The 17,389-nt window shown below is 37.7% G+C and overlaps 2 protein-coding genes across 4 annotated transcripts in view; both read left to right on the top strand.

The window, feature by feature from the left end:
* The first annotated feature begins 6,659 nt into the window (after positions 1-6,659).
* Positions 6,660-14,946, top strand: LOC103132699 (protein-glutamine gamma-glutamyltransferase 5-like). Of its 3 annotated transcripts, XM_007544497.2 has the most exons (15): positions 6,660-6,716; positions 8,736-8,903; positions 9,918-10,169; positions 10,319-10,437; positions 10,844-10,972; positions 11,040-11,217; positions 11,300-11,435; positions 11,641-11,750; positions 11,828-11,943; positions 12,311-12,443; positions 12,828-12,949; positions 13,026-13,200; positions 13,415-13,572; positions 14,060-14,193; positions 14,352-14,946. In XM_007544497.2, exons 1-15 carry the CDS (start codon positions 6,698-6,700, stop codon positions 14,497-14,499), a joined length of 2,097 nt encoding a protein of 698 aa, XP_007544559.1. In that variant the 5' UTR covers positions 6,660-6,697; the 3' UTR covers positions 14,500-14,946. The 3 variants fall into 3 exon arrangements, with proteins under 3 accessions (XP_007544559.1, XP_007544560.1, XP_016523019.1); XM_007544498.2 differs by lacking the exons at positions 6,660-6,716; positions 8,736-8,903 and adding an exon at positions 9,215-9,382; XM_016667533.1 differs by lacking the exons at positions 6,660-6,716; positions 8,736-8,903 and adding an exon at positions 9,492-9,734.
* A 543-nt stretch (positions 14,947-15,489) lies between these two features.
* Positions 15,490-17,389, top strand: part of LOC103132700 (tripartite motif-containing protein 16-like) — a 3,931-nt gene continuing 2,031 nt past the window's right edge. Inside the window, exons 1-2 of the mRNA XM_007544499.2 lie at positions 15,490-15,661; positions 16,801-17,383. Of these exons, the coding sequence (XP_007544561.2) occupies positions 16,873-17,383 (511 nt within the window). The 5' untranslated portion in view covers positions 15,490-15,661; positions 16,801-16,872. The remainder of the gene's footprint in view (positions 15,662-16,800; positions 17,384-17,389) is intronic.

The raw sequence follows: 17,389 nt of genomic DNA, 5'->3' as shown, positions 1-17,389 counted from the left end.
ATTTTAGGCCATAAAATGTTTATTCTCCTATTTAAAAATGTAATTATTTATTTGTTTTTATTTTAATGTACTTCTAATATTGTGTAAAATTAGCTTAATGGGTTAAATGAATTAATTGATTAATAGTCAGAATAAGCAATAGATTAATTGGTAACATTAGTTTTAGATCAGGACTCAAAACATTTTTGTTTATTATTGTTTTGTATGAATAGATGTTAAAGATTTCTATCTTGGTTCATTTTTATTTTAAGCTTTTTATTTGCTTTATATTTTCACTTTAGCTTTTCCTTTTATGTGGTTCTTACATCTGTACAAATGCTTTGATGTAGTTCATGTGTTTTATCTATTTCTTTGTTATTGATGTTAAAATTGCCGTTGAGGTTTTGATTTAAATAAAAACAATTAGTTTTTTTCTCAGCAGTTTCTACAGAACATTCTGACTTCTTATGAAGTCACAGCAGAGCTGTCAGCGGTTCTGGTTCTGGTTCTGCAGCTTCTGCAGCTTCTTGGCTTCAGTTTGATGGGAGATTTTGCTGTTTTCATGTTAAATCTACTAAAATCAGGTAAGAAAACTGGAGACAATCTGAATGATTCTGCAAAACAATCACAGTGTTTTCACACACAGAAAAGTTTGAGTTTAATGTGGAAAATGGCAGAAATATTTATGAGTTTTATTTTTAACCAATGCAGATGAAACATATTCACCTGCTTTTTGTTTAATGTTTGTGGTTTAAAATAGTCGTCAAAGTAAATAAATGCTATTCGTTTTTGCTGCAGTTAGATTTAAAAGTAAAGGCAGTCATTTTGTCACTTTCAAAAAAAAGTTTTTTTTAGTTGGAATCTGCATCTAAGGAAAGAAAAATCAAAATTAAATGTAATTTAAAGGTTTAATTTTTTTAATCTTTGCAGTGAAATTGCACCCAATATTATTGGCTCTGTTCAGTTTTCTACTTAGTTTCGGGTTTGTGCTTTAATTTGTTTGGCAGTTGAGAATTTTTCAGAAATTAATAAAATTATCTGGGCTGTTCCACCATCCAGATTGAGTAAAATAAATAAAATAATTATAAGATTGCTTTCAAAATATTTGTAGGGTGGAAAAACGCTTGAAACAAATTGAATTTAAATGATGTACAGAATCATCATGAGGCCATTTGTGTCTAATTAACTGCAGCTGAGCTTTGGTTTTTGTTTTTGAGCATTTGTTTTTGCATCTTATAAATAATAAACATGTTTATGATTTAAGGATTAGGTTAACAGTATAACCAGAGGAGCTCTATGTGTGATGCCATTTATCTCCAAATTACGCCCAAAACACCCGTATGGCTTAATTAGGCTTTTAATTGGCATCATCCTAATGTTTACATCACTATTAATTCCTTAATAACAGATGTTTAAATCCTCCGTAAAACTGTATTTTGAAGTTTACATTTGAATTATAGATGTTTTCAAATATAAAATGGCTCAACTATTGACAAAAAATATATAATTTAATACAGGATATAGATGGAATTTTATAACAGTCGTTTGATTTTTAGTCACAAATAAGAAATATGAAATGACAACGAAGCCATTTTTTCTTTTTGTCAAAAAGAGATGAATGTTGAAAATAACTCCACCTCCAAAACAAAAAAGAATAAATGTAAACAGTAAAATATATGTTTAAACATATCTCAAATGTTGTGCTCAGTATTGAAAACCTTCTGACCTGCTGCCATATTTGGTCAGTGACATCACAGGGGAAGAACATTATTTTTCAAAATTTTTCATTTTTTACTATTTTAAACGTGAAAAACAACATTTAACCAAATTTAACTTTCTATTCAAGACAAACGAGAGTAGAAAGTGGAGCTTGTGGATCAAGAGCCACTAACCGGAAGTTTACTATAGCGCAGGGCATTCTGGGTAAAAGCAACCAAAACAAATGCGAACTAGCCCTTGGAAATGGCTCATTAAATCCTTTCTTTTTTCAAAAGTGAAATGGTACAACCACTAAATCTGTCGCTATTCCATTTTTGTTAACATTTAATAAAGAAGGAAGTTCCGCTCAGTGTCTTCTTCACAGGTTTTCGTGTCATTTTCTTCTGTGGTTTTTGGTGCAGCGCCCCCCTAGGCGAGGAGGGGAACATGTTTTTCAATTAGTTTGGTTGGTTGGTTTTACACATCAGCTGAAAATTTAACAAATGTAACGGTTTTGGTCTCTAATTAAACTGAGTCTACTATCAGATGTGAAAACACACACTGCAAAAAACAAAAGTGTTATTGGTCCAGTTTCTACAGCAAATTTGAAATAAAACAAAACTAACTTACAATTAACATTTTAGCAAGATATAGCAATTTTTTGTAAGTCAATAATTCCTTAATATTGATGAAAACTGCATATTAATGTTTTCCCGTGTTACTTCACTTATAACATGGGAAAATGTCAGGTTATAAGTGAAATAATCTGCCAGGAGAAATAATCAATTTTATCAATATTGAAGAATTACTGACGGAAAACAATCTCCTATATCTTGCTAAAAAGTTTCTTTTAAGTTAGTTTCAAGTGTACTAAGATATTTGCAATAGAGACTTGACCAACACTACTTTGATTTGTGTTTTTTGCAGTGTGCATACCTGAAAGCTGAGTGGTATAAATACTCGAGAAACTAGAGGGATTCATGAATTACCTCTATGCTGATGATATAATTGTGTATTTTTGATCATTCTTTGTTGATTTATTTCAACATAATCTGCAGGTTTTCTCTTTTAGTTCGTCTATCTCAATGCAACCAAACTCTCAAGGCCCTTTGCCAAAATCCTCCCAGCTGACCCAAGCATTGATGTGCATCCGTTTAATGGTGAGGAAACTCCACATCATGTCAGCTCAAAACCATTTGTTTGAATTTTGCTGTTGGAGGGTATTTGTTTCCTCACATACAGGATGCAAGCCAAACCTCCAATGTCCATTTTGGAAAGAGCTGTGACTCTTTAGAAACCACACATAGGTAGGAAAAACACAAACCCCAACAGGTTTATGTCGAGCAGCTGAAATTCACTGAAACCAAGACGTAATCTTCCCCAACGTGTCGCCCAGGACGTTTCCAGAAAACTCCCTGATAGTCCGTGAAGCGCTGAGAATGGACCTGCCTCGGCACCTCGTCCTCAGGAGAGTCCAGAAAAGGCTTCAAACCATCGGATCAAACTACACAGACTTGAAGGATTTGGTGGCAGACCTGTTTGAACAAGATGGCCTCCCGTCATTGATGGACCAGGAGATCCCCATGGAGACCAACCAGCTGGAGGAGGCCATGATGATGAACAGCCCCGTGGTGAAAGACGCCCTCAGGCGCGGCGTGCCCCCTCACCTCATCAAACCGCTCCTGCGGGCCAAAATATTAAGAAGTGGCGCCCCCTACTCTGACGTCCGTGAACTGCTCGCAGATGTGCACAAAAATTAGATTAAAACAACCAATTTATCAATAAAAGTGCTCACACTTTTACTGTGGTGTTGGTGATGGTGTCCAGGTGAAACAGTTGATTAACTTTTTTGAAAGAATGTACTTTTAGTAGTATTTGGAGGAAATCTGAACCTTCTTTATTGTTGCTTACATGTTGAGACTGTGTCAAACGAACCAAACCCTTTGAGCAACCAATCAAAATGTACTGGGTGAACGTGTTAAAACACCCCAAAACACAGAAACCTGAGAACAGAGCAGTATGAGTACTGGAGAAACCTGAGGAATAACTCTATATGCTGACGATGTAATTCTGTATTTTTAATTTATTTTACTCCTCCAACTGAAAATTTAAGAAATGTTGCAATTTGTTACATGCAATCTGATAATCTTGTCAAATCGTCACCCTGTCACGTCTCCTGAAATTGAACAGCATCAGATTATCTATGGGTTTAATCTGAAAACAATCATGTTGTGTTTTGCTCACATTGTCAGTGAAATCTGGTAATGTGTCGCTTGTCATCGAACCACAAGATCCAATCGATTTTGGAGATTAAAACATTTCAGAGCGGGTTCACTCTGAGTGTGTCTCTAATATCTCCAGTCTGCACTGGAACCAAACTGCAGTGTTTTTACCCACCATGATTATTTATATAACCTGTGAAGGTACGCGACGTAGCAGAGAATATCTCTGCAAGTTGTGTTTCAAAGGTTAACATAAAACACGGCAGCCTACAAGGAAGAGAGTAATCATGTTGAAAACTGATATGCACTTTGACATTTTGAAGATATTGCTTGATAGCAACAGCTGCAAACTGTAACTTCATCGCTAAATGACACACTTAGTTGGACACAGAGTCTACTTTTATTTTATTATTTATTTGCTATAAAAACAATTCTTACACATTTGTTCACAAAACTGTAGTTTTTTTCAGTAGAACTTGTGGTGACAAACATATCAGTACCTTTAGGATGCTTTCATGATGCTTTCTATGTCTTTTCTCACAGCTTTTCTGCACCTCTCTTCTTACGTTATTGTGGTTTGTTCATTTCCACTCACTTCTGAACTACAGAGAATAATGAGACTCATTTAAAAACTATCAATCCTACAATGCACTGCATCAACCCACTCTCAGATTGGGAGGAAGAGACGTGTCTGTACAGTCAGGCACCGTGAATCAAATCACCAGCATTTGTATCTAAATATCCTTATGCATTGTGTAAAGCTGTAAAGACAAAGTCAGAATATTATGTCTAGTCGAATTTATCAACATTCCCACCGCTCACATGGCTTACTTTATATTGTAACATAAAATAAGCGTAACAGTTTGGGGAGAAAGTTAAGAGTTAATTAGCCTTTAGAGATCAGATTGTTATCAACTAATGAAAGATCAGTGAAAGTCAGAATGCTCTAAGTTATCTTCATGTATTGTAAATATATCTGAACAGTAAATACTGCACATAATTCCCAGTTAGTGATCCATGCACCTGATGGCGCCTGCAGAGGAAGAAAACGTCTGATAAAATGTATACAGTCAACGTATAGAACAATCCATCAGCACATTTGTCAGCTGCAGCTTCACCAGATGCTTCACATAGTTTATATTGTTTAGCTGCATTAAGCTGCTGGACCAGAGATGATCTGATGAGAAAGTGATCAGATTCTCTCTAAAGACACAGGACATGTTGACGTGACATGTTACAAGTTTAAAGATGAAAATAAACTAGATTTTTACATATGTGAAGCTTATGGTTAGAGAAAACAATGAAATAAGCATCAGAATGAGCTTTTTTAGGGCCTCTGTCACTTTAAATCCAAATGAGCTGCTGCTAGCGACGCCCCCAACTCCATGTTTACAGCCATTAACATTATAAATACAGAAAACATACAAACAAGGTGAAAATGGCTGCAAACAGATGAGAGCAGTTATACAGAGAACAGAAACGCCAACAGCTAAAACAAAAACATAATTAAGCACCAAACCCACAACCAAACCTCAAATCAAGCAGTAAAATAACAGAGTTATTCAGTTAATTTGTATTTATAATGTTAATTCACAACAATGTTGTCAAAGCATTTTACAGAAAGTCTTTTCAGTTCAGTCACAGATTCCAGTTGATCCGAGTTATCAATAAATCAGTTTATTATGGAATCAGTTCAAAATGTTTGTACCAGATTTCATGCAGTAGTCACTCCTGCGACAGCTTGTGTTGGGTCGTTGACTTTACAGCAACCCCTCATAACGATCATGCATGTAGCGACTGTGGAGGAAGAACTCCCCTCTAACAGGAAGAAACCTGCAGCAGAACCAGAACCAGGTTCAGAACCAGCAGAAATCTGCCACGATCGACTAGAGCTGAGAGAAAACAGAGCAGAGACACAACAGGTCAGCTGACCCAGGAGAACTTTCTACGTTCATGGAAGTGAAAAGCTTCAGAGGGGGAACGGTTAGGTGATGGCAGCATCATGCCAGCCAAGGTCCAAACCCAGGCGCTGATGGACGGCCTCAGTGACCCCTACCACCAGCTTCAGCAGGTTTTCTGGAGGAAACCCTGCAGTGACGCTTCCTGACCCGGTTCTCCATTTTCACTTGAAACTTTCTCAGCAGTTTTCATTAAAAATGCTGCAGGTATTTTTCTGTTAAATTATATTTACAAGTGTGAGTTTTTTAAAAGTGACGATTTCACTCTGAGTTTTTAAAGGATTTGACCCGAAACCCGTCCTGTTGTCACACTATTAAAACATTTATTTACTGAAAATAGGATCCTGTATGTTGCTGAAGACTTACTTCTAAGTTAGTTTTGTTTTATTTTAAGTGTAGGAAGATATTTGCTCTAAATGCCAGACAAAAATATTTGGTAAGATTTTGGTTTTGCAGTGCAGCTTTGCCTTTTATTGTTATGTGAAATGAAACAGACTGAAGAGATCAGATTACCATCAGTCGGTGACAGAACATTGTCTTTTGTCATGAGAATATTTCAGAACCTGTCAGGTAAATTCTGCAGGTCGTCCTCAGTGGTTGATCCGCCTGCTGGTTCCTCCATCTGATTAGAATAGCAGCACATTTATCGAGTTCACTGAACTATGACCTGCTGCTGCTTTACCACATGTTTCAAATAGTTTGACATATTTTTACCTGCAATGAGCTGCTGGACCAGAGACGTTATCTGATGGAGGAAGTGTTCAGAGCGCCTTTAAAGCCCAGGCGGCTGCAGAACGTCTTCACTCTCCGAATTCAGAGCCTCCAGAACCAACGGACAAGATGTGCAGCGTGGCTAACGGTGAGCTAAAGCTACACATAGAAATGTTCATTTATTATTTTTAAAGTAAAACATAACTCTGATTGTGTACTTTTTAGCTTATTTTACTCTGTTGTTGTTTAACTCTTAAATATTTCAAATTATAGTCCATTATTTACATTGAATACAAAATACGGAAGCCGAATAATGTCAAAATGGTCTTAAATAAAAGCAAGTGAAACATTTAAACATAAATAACTAACTCTCTTATATTGACCTGTTTTAAAATATTGTTTTCTTGTTTTCAGTTCTATTCAAACTTTAAAAATATTGTGTACATTTTTGTATTTCCTATAATCAAACTTTTTATTTCACAGCATACATTTTATATACAGGTTGTTTTCCTGTCCCAGTTTAAAACTGATATTTAAAATAAATCCTTCTACTGTACAGACTGTCAGATAAGTAAGTTTCTCCCTGACATAAAAACAGATTTTTATTTTTTTTAATAAATTAAAAGCTTGTATGTCCTTTAATTCAGCATTGAACTTTAATTTAGATTGTTTTTTCTTGTGTTGACGTCTTGTGACTGTGAACTCTGGTTTCTAAAATCTCATGACTTAATTTATGGTTTATGTTTTATCTTTATTTTAGTTGTGTGTGTGTGTGTGTGTGTGTGTGTGTGTGTGTGTGTGTGTGTGTGTGTGTAATGTGGTTTTCCTGCTTTGAAGGTCAGTTCTCTCAGCATCTTGTTTTGTAACTAGAGTTACATTCGATAAATGACAGTATGCATCCAGATGAGTCTTGGTTGTCATTGTACCATTTGAAAATAACCGTTAAGCAGCGTTATCGAATTTTTTATTAAGGAATGAGAATCTGTTTCAATAGGTAGAGAAAGATTAATCTTTCTCTTTAAGTTTCTTTATTCGAAGGCAAAAACGTTTGAAGACCCGTCTCACTGAGCGCAGTCAGGAGAAGAGCCCAGAACGACTCACATCACATCGTTATATAGTGACATCAAGACAACGACCCTCCCAGAGTCTGATCTTATCTCTACTGCCAGATGGACCACAGAGACAATCTGACCCCCAACTCATGAACCGTCCCTCACCTCTTGGAGGGACGATTTTATGGCAGGGAAGAGAGCAGATAAGGATTACAGGAGAAACTCCTAATTCTTCTTTGTCAGTTATTCATAGGTTCAGGGTCAAAGCAGGGTACAAACTACATTCCACCTGTCAGTCCTTTAAGACCATTGCCAGATTAAGCATTTTACCCAAGATGTCTTCAGGTCTCTTCTGCTATCACAGCGGCGGAAACATCTAAACAATATCTGGAAATTTCTTTAATGGAAAAACACATCTTGCAGAAATTACAAAAACACAGCAGATTAATCACTAATTAAATGGTAAAAAGTATCATCAGTTCCATCAAAGATGAAATAAGGCTAAAAATGAAATGTTCTATTACAGCAGGTATTAAACATATTTCACTTTAAGCCAACATTCCGTTTTTAAAGTTTCTTATTGGTCTGATGTAATATTCTAATTCTAAATATTATGTTTTCATTGGCTGTAGGTAGAAAATAATGATAATTAACAGAAATAGAGGTTAGAAAAAACAGTCTGTGTGGAATTAATCTATATAATGATCTTCTCTCAATGAATAGATGGGATTTTTAAAATGATATTCTGATTTATTGAATGGGTCACAGTTTTTCTTATGAATATCACTACATCTCTTCCTTTTTTCAATATGAAAGGATTTATTTTAATCTGATCTGAAACTGAAGGAGCAACTCTGTTTGCTTTCAACAAGAACAACATTCCTAATAAATCTGCTTCTACGGAAGATGATTAAGACCAAAATTAATTCTGACTTTAATCTCAGAATTCATCCAGAATGTATATCTTTCATCCATCAAACACACTTTATCTGAATTAATTATAAAATCACCAGAGTTATTGTCCAGTCGTCCTTTTCTGTTTGAGTCTGTTTAGCTTTGGGCCCACTTTTATATTATATAACCACTAATTTATCCTTTCTGTTGTGTTTCTCCAGCAATCAAGAAAGTGGACCTCCACTGCCATGCCAACAATGTTGCCCATAACACCCATGAAATCTCTACCAGCCAACTAATTGTGAGACGAGGGCAGCCTTTCAGCATCACACTGGAGCTGGACTTCGCTTTCAGCACATCAGAGTCACTTAAACTGACGGTGGAAACAGGTGCCACACTTTTAACCTGGCTTTGAATCAGTTTCTGAATTCTGTTTTTGGAAAAAAGAATTCAGAGAGCTTGCACAGCTTGGAGAGCTACATAGAAATACATTTACCAGCCAAATTACCAGCAATTTCATCATTTCTGTCCTTCCTTATTGGCCCTTTGCACGTGACGTCACGCTATCCGGAACTCCGACCATTCCGCCATGACGGACGTCAAATCAACCAACAAGCTCCTTTAAGCTAATCTAAAAACAGACATCTATAATCTAATATATCGCTTCTATTTAGTTGATTTCACTTTGAAAATGGTCATAGCATGCTGCGCTGTCGTTTGCACAAACAGACAAGGATCCAAACCAAACTTGTCATTTTATTTTATAACTTTTAATGAGGAAAGATGCGATGGATAGAAGCTGTCAAACAGAACGACGACTGGGAGCTCTCTGTGTAACCGCGGATTGGCAGCGAACACGTTTTATAAGGTAAAATTAATATTCATATCCTTTATAAGTAAGTATGATTAGAAATATGTCAAATATCAGATTAAGTAGAAGGTAGGCGTCTAACCGTTGGTAACCATGGAAACACTGCCGCGCCGTCATGTAGCCTAGCATATATGAAAAAAACTGGTTAGCATTTCGTCTTTTGTATGTTTTCAAGGCTGCTCCGGTGTAAAGGGAAAACTGTTTATGACATATTAATATAAATCCCGTGCTGTGAATTCAGATGAAGTCTGTAATTTATTAACACGTCAGGAGGAAGGAGGTACGGGTCGGTTTCTAAGCTAGCTATTTCCAACTTTTGTAAATACCGTCGACTATGAGCCCCAACCAGGTGAGTTACGTTCACAAATTAGCTCAACTCGAACAAACAGAAGCCATGAATAAACTGGCAAAAACAGTTTTGGAAAACAATTTGAATGATTACGTGAGGTAGCTGCAAAGGGTCAATAGAAATCAGGAATCTAATGAAATATAAATTAATGTCACTTATGTACTGAAATAATTATCTCCAAAGGTCGTTTTCCAAAACCAAGCAGAGGGACCAAGTGCACTTTTGGTACCAGAGTACCGATGTGTGATGTGGGCACTAAAGCTCTCTGGAGCTGCAGCATCAACGCCACGTCCTCCCTGCAGACGGGCTGTGTGACCCTCTCTGTGACCCCTCCAGCTGATGCCCCAGTGGGGAAATACTCTCTGTCCATAGAGCTGGGGAGGCCGTCGGCTGTGAAGGAAAGCCTGGTGGTGCTTTTCAACCCCTGGTGTCAGAGTGAGTACTGACCCAAGAGAAACTTTCCAGACAAACCAGCCAAAGACAGAGATGGGCAGAAACTGCCCAACAACATTCCCCAACGGGAAAAACGTTGAAGAAGCCCATGTTGGTTGATTCATTGACAAGATCTTTGTGTTGGTTTGCAGATGACTGGGTGTACCTGCCTGATGAAAAGGAACGTCAGGAATATGTGATGAATGAACAAGGACACATCTACACAGGGACGGCCCACTGCTTTAGTCCAATGTTCTGGGACTTTGGACAGGTGAGGTTTTACAAGAATCCATCCATCCATCCATCATATTTATTGTACATTCAGTAGAAAGCAACAAACACGTTTATTGGCCGTAGCTATACTTGTGAGTGGAGTTCCTCAAAGGTCTATCCTGGAGTCCATCTTGCTTTAGGTACACTTACAAAATCCATGTTTACCAAATTTCTGTTAGCTATTCATTTATAAATCTGTCTACAGAATCATTGCAATCTTTGTTTAACTGCTTGGAAAACACCAAAGCTTTTTGGTTTGGTTTATGTAGATAAAACAAACCAGCTGACTCGGATGCTTTCACTAATTGCCTTTATAAACATCTAAGATGTGGTTGAACACTCAGAAGCAACGACCATCAAACAACATGTTGGTACTCATACGTCCCGCATTCTGTTTCTTGCAGTTTGAAGAAGAAATGGTGGATATTTGCCTCAAGCTATTGGATGTCAACCCAAAACACAAGAGAGACCCTGAAAATGATGTTTCAGCTCGCTGCAACCCCATCTATGTTTGCCGTGTCATCAGTGCTATGGTGAGGCTAAACTTTCTCAAAAGGTTTGATTTAATTTAAACCTTAATATGGATTAACATTTCTCCAGATCAACTGCTATGACGACATGGGTGTTTTACAAGGATGTTGGGATGGCAACTACCACGATGGTGTTTGTCCAACCAGATGGACCAGCAGTGTTAGCATCCTGCAGCGCTGGTTTCAGAGCGACTGCAAGGCGGTGAAGTACGGACAGTGCTGGGTGTTTGCTGGCGTGATGTGCACAGGTGACGTACCTTTATTTCAGTTTCTACTCGTGTTGCCATTGTGTAAAGCCAATTTAAATGCCGTCTGTTGTTCCGATTGCAGTGATGCGGTTCTTCGGCATACCGTGCCGCGTTGTGACAAATTTTGAGTCTGGTCATGACACAAACAACAGCCTCACGATTGACCAATATTTTGACGAGTATGGATTAAAAAAAATGGGAAAAGAAGACAGTATCTGGTAAGACGAATGCTCAACCAAGCTTCCAAATGAACAATAAACTCAAATTTTTAGCAACTATGACACAGTCCTTGGTTCCTTTGTTCCAGAGTTTTGAAGTTTTAGTCTTGAAGAAACCAATCCTATAAATTAGATTTACACCAATAAATCACCATTAGTCCTTGTAGGATTGTTAGGAGCTTTGCCATTTCTTAATGCCGAGCAGGAACTTCCATGTGTGGGTGGAGGGTTGGATGAAGCGCCCCGACCTCGACCAAGATGGCCGCTACGACGGCTGGCAGGTCTTGGATCCAACTCCTCAGGAAAGGAGTGAAGGTAAACTGTCCTTGTTCTTCCCCTCTAGTGAAGTTTGCTTTTCTGAAGGTTGCTAAAGTTGGATCTGTTTGCCTCAGGCATGTTCTGCTGCGGTCCAGCTCCGGTGAGCGCCATCCATGACGGCCACACCAACCTGAAATATGACGTACCATTTGTCTTCAGCGAGGTCAATGCTGACGTCGTCAAGTGGAAGGTCAGATCGACTTCCTAATGTTTTAATATAGAGCCCAAAATCAATCAAGGGCAGAACTTATGGAGCTAAATTGAGGCCATAAAGTTTGTTCAAATGAAAATAAAAATTCCACTGATATTTGTGAGGCGTATGTTTGTGTGTGTTTTTTTTCAGAAGGCTTTTTTTGTTTCAGAACTTTTTTTTTTTTAAACAAACTTTATGGCTCTAACTTAGCTCCATACATTTCTCACTTTCTCAGAGTTTTAAGTTTCAAATCTCTTTATTTCCATTTCAAATCTTAAGTTCTTTTGTTTGAAAATGTTTTTTTTTTCCAGTTTCAAATCTCTTGCTGTACCATCAGTAACATTTCAGATGTGTTTGATCTCAGATTAAAGCTGATGGCTCAAAGATAAAAATGAAATACCTCACTGATACGGCAAAGGTGGGCCAGAAAATCTCCACCAAGGCTGTTGGCAGCACAGCAATCAATGACCTGACAAACACCTACAAATACAAAGAAGGTAAAGATGCTAACGCTAACTCCTTCTCTCAAAGACTCGGGCGTATTTCATCAGTTTTAGTCATTTCATTTACTGATATTAGTTAGACTAAGCTAAAAATGCTCTACCTAATGCATCTTGAATCATTATGAGATTATTTCTCTGCTGGAAAAATAAAGCTTGGAATCAGTACAAAGGTTTGTTGATTAGAAAACATGGTTTGAAAAATTGTCTGTAGTTTATAGAGTTCTCCAGTAAAAATATCTTCACTGGATCCCCACCTATTCACTGATGTTAGCTTAACAGATATTAGCTTCTGCGGTAGATCGATGGTAATGTTAGTCCCAAATTGACACAAAAACTGTTTCTTCAGCTGAGAACGATTCAAACGTTTATTCTCACCAGGCTGCACAATGGAGAGAGTGGCCTTTGACAACGCTGTCAGACGGATGAACTCACCAGGCCACGATGTTCTGCACGGCACCTGTGAAGTCCTTGTGGTAAGAGAGGTGGAGCTGTCATTGGAGGTAAGTCTGACTTGCAACACTTTGTGTGAAAGTATATCAGAGTGAAACGATCAGATACATGTTGTCTTATCGACAGGAAAGCTGTTTAAGGAATTCGCAGGACATCAAACTGAACCTGAAGCTGAGCAACAGAGGTCGCAGTGTGAAATCGCTGTCCATCTCTGTGAATGCCCAAGTCACAAACTACACTGCAACCAAAGTGAAGAACGTCCTGCATGATTCCTGTTTCCAAAGATTGAATGCTGGACAAGGTCTGTCCACGAATCACCCAACTGATCGATATGATCGGACCTATTTCAATCACTTTCACCCAGTAACTCTGAAAACAAGCAGGAAATTTCATGTAGCATTTATAATTTTATGTAGAAACATCTTTAGCCTTCTGGGTCAATCATCAATGCCAATAACTGACATGTGTAGAAGAAGCATCATTACCTAAATGTCTTGCTTTTGCCTTTTTTGTAGTTGTGAATATTCCCATCCTGATCCCATACTCGGCCTACTGCAAGTACGCCGTCACCCACGACAGCATGAAGGTGTCGGTCGACGCAACAGACGAAAACGGTGACATCTATGAAACCGACACTGACATCACCCTGGAAGAGCCGCCCATCTCCATTAAGGTCGGAAAATTCCTCATCAGGAAAAACAGTAGAGACAAAATAACAGTTGGGTCAGGGGTGTCCACAGTGGAGCCGGGGGCCAATTGTGGCCCTCGAACTCATTCTTGTGCAGGCTCCAAGTGCATTTCAAAAATGATACAGATTTGGCTCCTAGATGCAAATGGAGTCTTTTAATTTGTAATCAGGGTAAAAATTGTGAGCAACATAATTTTCTTACACAGGAATATGTAAAGTGCAACTCAAGCTGTAACAAAAAATAAAACCAAGTTTTTCCAGAGACTTCTACTGAAAAGCCGACTTTGCTGCATCCAAACCAGCTTTTATTCTTTCTTAAACTTTGCTAAATATAACAATTGTTTTGAAACAAATTGTGACTCAAGCAGACCATTTAAAGCAGGATGCTCTCTGCTTTAAATGAAAGTGATCTAGGTAATAACCATAATTATGAAATAATAGTAATGAAAACGGCATGTGATGTTTGCTCCAGGTTCTGGGTGAAGCTCGTCTGCTCCACCCAGTGATGGTTCAGGTGGAATTTAAGAACCCGCTGAATGAGACGCTGAGGTTCTGCTCTTTGACCATCAGCGGCTCCGGACTCTTCAGATCCGAGCACTTTGAGAGGTAAACCCATTACTCTGGAGCTCAGTTAGGAAGCCATTTGTTTTTATTTACAAATTAAAAGTAGATTTATCTGTAGTAGAGTTGACTTGTTTGCCTTTTACCTAATGGTTAAATCTGATTTAACGTTCTAATGGGATTTGTCTGTGTGCCTCCTGCAGCATCAGAGAGCTGCCAGCCAACACGACTCTGACGCACCAAATCCAAACGACCCCCTACAGGGCTGGACTGAGGACGGTGGTGGCCGACTTTGACTGCAGCGCCTTCAGAGACGTGAAGGACAGCTGCACCGTCTACGTCAAGCCTTGAGTCATTGCCTTGGAGTCTCTGACTCTACAGTCTGCATCATTAAAGCTGGGCTTCAGGGCCTTTTGGGGACATATAACCAGAAATATTTACTCATTTAATTATGTTTTTTTTTTTTGGTTAATTATGCAAATTGTTTCATTTATTTTATTGGGTTAAACATTATATTGTGTTTGGATGGCACTGGATTTTATGCTAAAGTACTTTAATGGTTCATTTTGATTTCATTCATTATATTTGAAAAATGATGTAACACATTGTTTTGGGGATTACAGGAAGGGGCTAGAAACTATAAACTTTTCTTAACCCGAAGACTTTTTGTTTTTCTTGTCATTTGTGACAACAACGAACTTTTCATTCCTTAAAAGGTATTTTGAATCCACAATGTTAAGTTCTCTAAGCTTTTTGCCTTTCAAACAGTAGTAGCGTAATAATTGGTGTCAGTTACAGGTATAGTTAAATATCACCTGCATAGATTTGAGTTATTTCTGTTTACAGGATCTCAGGGACCTAGTAGGGTGCAGAAGGTTGTCTTTCCTTTAAGAGTTCTCCAAGTCAATAAGGAAATCTTAAATTGATCTCCAGGTTCAAGAAGACATGCAGGAAAGGTCCAGAGATTGGAAATCGAACCCAAAATGGTGCCCACTATTCTCTCTAAAGGAAATTTTAACATCTCATTGACGCATGGGATGATTAAAATATACAAAAAAGTTTTTTTTCAAATTAAAAGGTAAAATACATTTTCTTTAAAAAATTTTAAGGTGAAGAGGAAGTGATCTTAAGGACAAATTTTGAATTATTTAAGCTAGCTAAACAACGGTACACTTAAACAGTTAAACTGGCTGTTGGGTCAATGACGGGATGTATATTCTCTCAATTTATAGGGTATTTCCTTTAATATACATTTATACAATAATAGATTTCTTAATGCAGTACCTAAACTCAGTCCATAGGTGGTGGTAACGCGCCACTCGTTTTACAACAAGAAGACTGATGACGTAGCGGAAGTAGAATTTTGAATAATTTTGTCCGTGGAGTTGCTGAGGCTGTTGTGATGCTGAGATAAAAACAAATTCTAGACATTTTCCCATCATTTAGGCAAAAACAGACCTTGATGAGGATCCGGTACCGTCCGGTTCAGAGCCCGGTTGTTCTGTTTCATCAGGTAAAACCAACAAAGTGGAAAATAAGAAATTATTACTGTTTACATTTGTTAGTGTTTCTGAACAAACAGAGGCGGAAAATAATCAACTGATCTGTACTTCATTAATTGTAATTTTTCATTTGTATTGTCTTTTTATATTTGAGGACAAGCTTAAGAAATGCAGGAATTGCTGTGGTGTTTTAATTTTCTCTGGGTTCACGAACCATGTTTTGAATGTTTTAATTGTAGCGATAGTTAGCCTTCCCTGAATCTTAAAGCCGTTTTAGTTTGAAATTGAATGGCCCTACGTGATTGGCTGGATATCTATGGTGACGTAACTCATGTGGAATGCGTGGTTCATCGTTGAAAATTTAAATTGTTTTGTTTCAAGCCTTGGACACAGAAATGTTTAGTCTCATGGAGATAATGCAAATTTTTATGTAGTTAATAACTTAGATTTTTACTGCACAAATTAAATATTCATGAATCTTTCGAATTTTTACTATTCTTAAGTTGTTTTGTTCTCTTATCACTTTTATGTATATAATTAATGTTTATTTGGAGGGTGGTGGAATGTTGTCTTGGCCTGGCAGTGACAAAAGGTAAAGTTTAGTATCAAATTCTGCAGAAAAAAATAGTCTGATTTTTGGTTTTTACGCTCATTTAAAACTTAATTACTTTGTTGGCTCTATAAAACAATGAAAAAGTTGCAAAATGAGCAAACAATGTTTGTAAAACAATGTCAGGCTCCAGGTTCACCTTTAAGCACCAAGTCAGGTTACAACTTTTCTATCACTTTTGATTCTTTCTTATGACCAAGAACCGCACATTTTATTACAAACTCATCGTTGCCCTGAACTTTGGCTATCGCTAATCCTTGATTAAAAACCATATAATGCACCTTGAAAGATAAAACCTTGTGTTCAGTAGCAGAAGTTTAATGAAAACCAATAAAAAAACAAACATTTTCATGATAAGAAAACTTTCTGCTTAGCAAAAATGAAGCATTTTATACCTATGTACTTTACCATTTCAAGTCAGTTAATTTTTTCTAGGTAGTTTACTTGCAAAGAAAAGTCTTTAATGAAATTAGTTGTTTTGCTGTCACAATTAGAGCATTTTGATTAAACAAATAATTTGTTTTCTCTATATATCTTTAGGTTGCAGAAGACTTTGACCAACAGACATTTAAATCTAAAATCACGGCTTGATTTGAGCTGAATTAATCTCCAATGAAGGTTAAAAAGGCACATAGCAAAACAAAGCTGGAGCAGGAAGCCATCTCCTGCTCAATCTGTCTGAACCCACTGAAGCGACCAGTAACTATCGCCTGTGGACACAGCTACTGTATGAGATGCATAAATCTCTACTGGAACGGAGAGGATCACTCTAGAGTCTACATCTGTCCTCAGTGCAGACAGAGCTTCACTCCGAGGTCCATTCTGGTAAAAAGCACAATGTTGGTTGCTTTAGTGGAGCAGCTGAAGGAGACTGGACTCGGTAAGACTCCAGCGGACCACTGCTATGCTGGACCTGAAGATGTGGCTTGTGATGTCTGCTCTTGGAGAAAGATGAAAGCTGTCAAGTCCTGTCTGGTCTGTTTGGTGTCTTACTGCAAAGAACATCTTCAACCTCATTATAAATCTGCTTTTGATAAACACAAGCTGGTGGATCCCTCCAAGATGCTCCAGGAGAACATCTGCCCTCGTCATGATGAGGCGATGAAGATCTTCTGTCGTACTGATCAGC

The sequence above is a fragment of the Poecilia formosa genome, unplaced genomic scaffold (genome assembly GCF_000485575.1).
Source record: "Poecilia formosa unplaced genomic scaffold, Poecilia_formosa-5.1.2 Scaffold1224, whole genome shotgun sequence".
In the NCBI taxonomy this organism is placed as follows: domain Eukaryota; kingdom Metazoa; phylum Chordata; class Actinopteri; order Cyprinodontiformes; family Poeciliidae; genus Poecilia; species Poecilia formosa.
Note: the sequence above shows the minus strand (reverse complement) of the source record. Positions and strands in the feature narration are given on the sequence as shown.

Excerpts from the sequence above, each read along its gene's own strand:
- LOC103132699 (XM_007544497.2), top strand. Across the intron at positions 10,438-10,843 it reads TGTTCTGGGACTTTGGACAG|TTTGAAGAAGAAATGGTGGA; the intron begins GTGAGGTTTTAC and ends TGTTTCTTGCAG. Across the intron at positions 14,194-14,351 it reads AGATCCGAGCACTTTGAGAG|CATCAGAGAGCTGCCAGCCA; the intron begins GTAAACCCATTA and ends TGCCTCCTGCAG.